Source organism: Hetaerina americana, unplaced genomic scaffold (assembly GCF_022747635.1).
Source record: "Hetaerina americana unplaced genomic scaffold, ioHetAmer1.1.p SCAF_3, whole genome shotgun sequence".
NCBI classification, from domain to species: domain Eukaryota; kingdom Metazoa; phylum Arthropoda; class Insecta; order Odonata; family Calopterygidae; genus Hetaerina; species Hetaerina americana.
The window spans coordinates 49282154-49288533 of NW_027286874.1; the positions used below are offsets into that span (position 1 = coordinate 49282154).

Below are 6380 nucleotides of genomic sequence, written 5' to 3' on the forward strand. Positions count from 1 at the left end.
CACTTTTGGAGAGGGAGGGGTGTGAGAGGAGTCGACGAGGCGAAAATGTTAGGTTGAGTACTTGGGAAAGATAACTACATTTAAGGCGGAGTCCGTTTCTAATTGGATTCACGGGCAAAATTTTTAATAATAACTTATAATGAAGTAGTGCAGTTATTAAAGAGTAAAACGTACTCACCGGTTTCCCACGAAGTCACCTCTGAAACCATTCCTCCGGACTTATCATTCAAATCATTTGTGAAGTTATGTTTGACTCTTTCGAGTAAAATCTGTGAAAATGAAGAAGAGCAAAAATTTTATCGAATAAGAATTGAACTCTCCTACACATCGCTAAAATATTTTCTCCAGACGTTCAGAATTACAATTTCCAGGTCTCGATTTGTTGAAGACATGTGATACGCACCTACCATTCAATTACTCCTGCTCACACTGTCTTCCTAGAATCACATCAACCGAATGAATGAATGTTTCACTCGACAGGCGAGAGGTGGCGATGAAGGCCTACTTCTCCCCCACTCCACAATTTTTTCTCGCGGGTGAGGGTACAATGCGGTGGGAGTATTTATTCGCCAGGGGCGAGTTGGTTTCGTTCATCCTGTTCTAAGGGATTCACGGGTGACGATTGCAGGTCTTACGAAAATTCTAATAGATCCCCACCGGCAACCGAGGTCACCATTCTGAGTCATTCAAATTCTGAGTCAGGTGAGGGCGCACACTGAAGCTTGCTTGGGGCAAGTGCAGGAAGGGGCAAACAATTAGGGGACGAAGCCTAGACGGCGAGAGAACATGAAACGGAGGGAATAGAAAAAGGTAGAAGTGGAAAAATGCAACGGATGACACAATGATTCTGCGGGATACATGGAATACATAGGCGTTAAGATTAAAAATAAATAATAAATTGATAAATTTTTCTTTGTGTATAATTATCTTTAAAAGTGTCCTACTTTCCAAGACGGAGGTACAACAGAAATGTCACAACTGTTCTTTAAAAGTCTTGCCTTCGAATAATCGTCAATATTTCCTGGTAAAAGTTGACGCTTAGTTCAGAGAAAGATGTTGATAGTGACAGACTTGTAAAAATCATGTCTATTCACAATCAAACAGAGCTTTAGACCACATCCTAGATTGTTACTCATTTGTGTTGCATCCCTAATAACCACTACTCATACCCAATATACCCTTTAATTAGCAGTGATTAACTTTTTTCTCTTCCTTATTGAGCGAGGATGGGCTAGGGTTACTTGAAAGTCTTTAAGAATTTGAATCACTGTGAATTCGGGTCTTAAAATTGATTGTGGATTAAGTTGTTGTCTATTGGAATTATAGGATAAATAACATCTCGAATCATGTAATGGCAATCGGCATATAAAAATATAACACTATAAGGCATATAATAGTTTCCTTTTGGCTCTGCTGGAAATAAAGCAGGTGGACTTCATGAAGGCAAAATTGTTTCATTCTCAAGCATGAATTTCAAAATGTACATTTCTGGAATTTATTTTTAAATGAGCCTACTTTAATATCTTATGGTTCTTGCTACTTTCACAATGCAATGCGGCAGAAGGGATTTCCAAATTAACAGTGGCGCCACCGATCCACAGAGTAATTTCTCTGTGGACTCAAAGTTCCACAATTCTTCGTCTCTTCCAAGAACTGTGGGAGCTGCCGCAACAGTATCTTTAACGGAGTCATCCGCTAATAAGCATTTCAATGCAGCAATTTCAGGATGTAAAAATCATTCGCCTTGACTGGGATTCTAAAGGTGTCCTCTTAAACTCTGAAATTTTGGGAGCTTTAAAGAAACAAGATTCTGTGTCGAAATACAGTACATATAATGTCACAGGCATTCGTAGTCGTAGCCCCCCCCCCCAGGCCACGAGGTTGAAGCCAACTTTAAACACTTAGACTGTTTTTACCTTAGACAAATCCCTAGGAACTGAGGGAGATGTCACAAAAATTTCAGTTTAAGAGGATACCTCGATAGCTTAACTGACTAAAGCACTCGGCTGGACATTGAGCGGGTGATAATATTCAGCGACTCATTTTTCATAACTTTGGCAGGTAACTAATATTATAGCTAATGCTTTCTTGACATCACGGTAGTTTGAATATTAAATGGGAGTAGTTTTCTGAAGACACTTTCGAATAACCTTTTCGTCAGATGCATATGAAGTTTAGTTATTTGGCCAAGAACACTTTTGAGACCCACTATTTGATCAACACGCAGAACTACACTTTAATATAAATAAGCCCTACAGTCCCTGAATGTCCTAGCCACTCAACACCTGGAGGCCTCAGATGTGAATGAAATGCCAGAACGGTTGAGTGGGCTGCAACATGATTGGAGCGACGATATCCCTGCAGAAATGATGCAACCTTCCATACAAAAAGCTAACTATACCCATATACAGGTATCATCTTATCATGTTATCGCTGTTGGCTCGATGGCAGAGGGACAAGCGGATATCCCATCATCATTATTCATCAACATCGTTTAAGGAAGATGCTCGCTTATTATATGTTAGAAGTTATAAAACTCTATAGGTTTGCATTTCAATGACGGCATCCGCCCACGCAAACTATTTCACAGCTCGTTCAAACTGCCAGGAACCTTTTTTAAAACGGGACTATTTTAATATAATACCATGAGCTACAATTTTCCTTCCTTCTAGCACTTATGCTCAAGAATGGGGGTCCCAAAAATATTTTATTAATAAGCCCAATATTATGGCGAAATGGTGATGAGCTTCCCCAAAAATTTCAAGTCTAAACCTCATCCTTGAACACCGGCTAACTATGCGAGTACTACCAAAGTGGTGGGTTTCTCGAACACCCCTCAAAAAAGACACTACGTCCGAAATATCATCCTTGTGCCACAGGAAACCTGCATGAAATCCTTCTAAGGGCATACAAAGGATACTGAAATGTTTTTATTAATTAAAAAAAATGTTTACTTGAAGTTTATACATGCATAATAACTTATGTATTTTAAAACTTAACATAGGAATTTAACTATACATTAATAAAAAACACAAATTGAAGAATATGTTAAACCGTAAAAACATGCACGACCTTAGTTACATTGTTTTTGACGGATGAAGTATTCCAGCGTTGAGTACCTTGGAAAGAGTCAACTACCTGGGTTACACCCTTAACTATAACCGTATTAGAACACGCAGAGTAATGTACAAGTATATTCGCATTCAAGAAACTTGGCCTCATTGGGCGTATGTAGGTAAATACAACGTACAATGAACAATAATGGAGAGATATTGTTACTCCACCTTGGCAAGGATAAAATTAGAATGTTTGGTATTTGTGGCTAATTGAGAAAATGTTAATTTAGGATATAGATGAAGTTATAATAAGATTTATATAAAGAAAAGAGAGGTAAAGAAATTTGTTGGTCAAAACATTTTCTCCGTAATCCATGTGCTGAAGTATTTCTAATTGCTCCAGCGCATTGAGGCGGTGACCTTTCTTCTCAAAGTGCAGGGTTTCACCCTTCACGTTCCTCATTATTGTATTTTCCTCGCCCATCTGCCAACTAAACGGACACCGAGCAAAACTTTTTCAACAATGTAGTAACCCCTCCAAGACTGCTACTTAATCACCTAATTACCCAGTGCCGTTCGCATTACCCATTCCCCACTCCTCTGCCAACTAACCGACGCCAAGCAAAACTTTTTTCAACATTGTATTAATTCCTTCTCCCAGCCTGCTAATTTATCAATATTACCAATCCTCCTCCTCCGCCCCCACTTCCTACCTCAACCAATCCTTGCTTTCCTCCCTCCCTCCTCTTCCCCTCCGTCCAGAGCTACATATACTGTGTTTGACTTGTATTTTTACCTGATGATGTTATACCATAACGAAACCTAGGTAGTAAATAAAAATTTTTTCTATGTGGAAAGGCCAAGTGGTTTAATTTTCAAGTTCAATATGAAGATTTTCCACCAAGTGACGCCAGAAACTGTTTTATAAATATACCTAGTTTTCATCAATTAATTTAGAAACTTGTAATACATTATGCATAGTAATTGACATACCAATAAACATTAGGTTTTTTCCATTTCAAATTCTACTTTTTCATTTCATCAAATTCAGAGAGACAAAAGGTCAGATCCATGCTTGACATCTTATTTATTCAAAACTGAATCCCTTGATTTCTGACCAATTAAACTATTGAAGTGTCCAGGTTAAGGCAAGTCGACCTCTTACACCATGAAATTCTAGAGGCTCTAAAGCTTTAAGCTGACACCCTAAACTTGAAACCCCTAGAAATGTACAGTGGAAGGGTTTATTTCATTAGCTTAATTGGTTTAACACTCAGCTGGAAGTTTGAAGATCGAGGTTTGAGTCTCAGTCAAAGAGAATAATTTTTACATTGCAAAATTCATGCATTTTAATTAAAATTAATGGAAGACTCTGTTGAAGCAAATTTCAGGATATCTTCCTCAATTCTTTTATTTAGGATGTGGGTATTTTGGGATGGCCTAATTTTTAGGTGTACATTTCAGGCTATAAAGTCACTAGAAATACACAGTGTAAAAGGAGGGTAGTTAAAGCAAATGATTTTTACCCCATGAAATTTCCATCTTCATACTTCTATGATCAATGACAATTACAAAAAAAATATTGGGCCATCAGGTAGCAAAAAAATTCATTTTCTCAATGTAAATATTCTGGTGATTTTATCCACCCATCTCATACATACCTGATTTGGTTAATTGAGGGGATAATTTCTAAGTAGTTTTAAATCTCTGAAAATTTTGTTTTCAGAAGAGTGTGTAAGTGGTGGTACAACCAAATGAGAATGATTTGATCCATATATCCTAGGGATTGAACACAGCACTGGTTTAGAGAGTTATACCTCTTTGTAAAACATATGAGATATAATATAGGCACTGTCATGAGTTACTCCTCGAACTCAGCCATTTATTCATGTTATTCTCCTTTCCTAACCCACTACTTCAAACATTTTAGATTAGTGGGAGTGTCGTGTGCTTATGACATTAGCTGAATTTAATTTCCAACTATCATGATTTGCTGCAAAATTTCCAATTCTTCAAAAACATAGTTAGTGGTAACAATGTAGTCAGCCACAATGCATCTCATCATTTCCCATCTAATTTATTTGAGTAAGTATTCCAAGATCAGCGCCTCTTAAAACAGTGATAATATTTGGCTACATAGATGAATGCTTTGAAGGCATGGACAAATAATTGTGATTTGGAGTTGAAATTCCCCATAAAGAATGCTGTAAGTACCCATTAGGAAAAATCCCTAGAAGGGCAATATTACTATGGCTACCTTCTCTAACCATAAAAATCAAAGGTCTTAGGAAATATAAGCAGGAATATGGTTGGCTCTTCAAAGAATCATGATGGTATAGTGCATGCAACAATGTTTAAAATATCTCTTTAAAATTTAAATCTGAGCTTGCTAATTGAGCCAGTTAAAAATTACAAATCTCAGATATACCTTGTATTCTACACACTCTACTGAAGTTCACTCCAGTCATTTTCTCTTAGGTTAACGAAAGTCTGTTTTTTGTGCACATTTTACCAGCTTAATAATAGTAAAATGTGCTATCTCCACACTGTAGATAATTATGACTGAATTGTTCGCAAGCAATGGCCATGCCAGCTGCAAGGAGATCCATCACTCGTGACTGATGAAAATTGCCATAAATGGCAATAGCAAAAAGTGGGATGCTAAATACTGACCCTTGAAGTATTTCATTCTCTTGAACACAATATCTTTACAAAGCATTCCCTCATCTAACTCTAATGCCTTAATTAATTAAAAAGTAGTAAATAAAAATTATCCAACTGCCTCTGAAATCTCACATATAAAATGTTTTTACAATCTTAAGGTGCTAAATGGGATCATATGCTTTCTAAATAGGAAATGGCACAAAAATGTTATTGCAAAAAGGCCTCATGAAGACACATGAATTGGTTGCCCAGTAGTGATTCTATGATGCCAAAGCCAACCTTTATGAAAGAAGGAAGTTTCTGCTACTCTACACACAATGCATATAAACAGGGGATTAATCATCCTCCCAAAAATTTTCAGTACGAGATGTTAGTAGTAAAAAATATTGTGCAGTAGTTTTGGGGGTCCCATTTACCTCTTCATTAGGAGTGAAGAGGAATTAAGACTTATTCCCAATAAATCAAGGAAGGTGACGTCATCTTCATTCTATATTTGGTAAAAAGGTTTGCTTCAAACCTCTAACAAATTTATTCTCTCATATTATGGAAGATTCCTAAGGCATGCATCATGGACCATTCTACCCAGAATAAATGCCCTTGCAATTTGCTGGTAGCCTGTGAGCACCTCAAAGAATTTCTTATAGTTGGCAGTGGTGATTA

General features: G+C 37.1%; 1 protein-coding gene across 1 annotated transcript in view; it reads right to left on the bottom strand.

Moving 5' to 3' along the window:
• LOC139690027 (uncharacterized) overlaps positions 1-6380 on the bottom strand; it is an 84379-nt gene that overhangs the window by 37184 nt on the left and 40815 nt on the right. The window contains exon 3 of the mRNA XM_071587208.1: positions 179-269. Within this exon, the coding sequence (XP_071443309.1) occupies positions 179-269 (91 nt within the window). The remainder of the gene's footprint in view (positions 1-178; positions 270-6380) is intronic.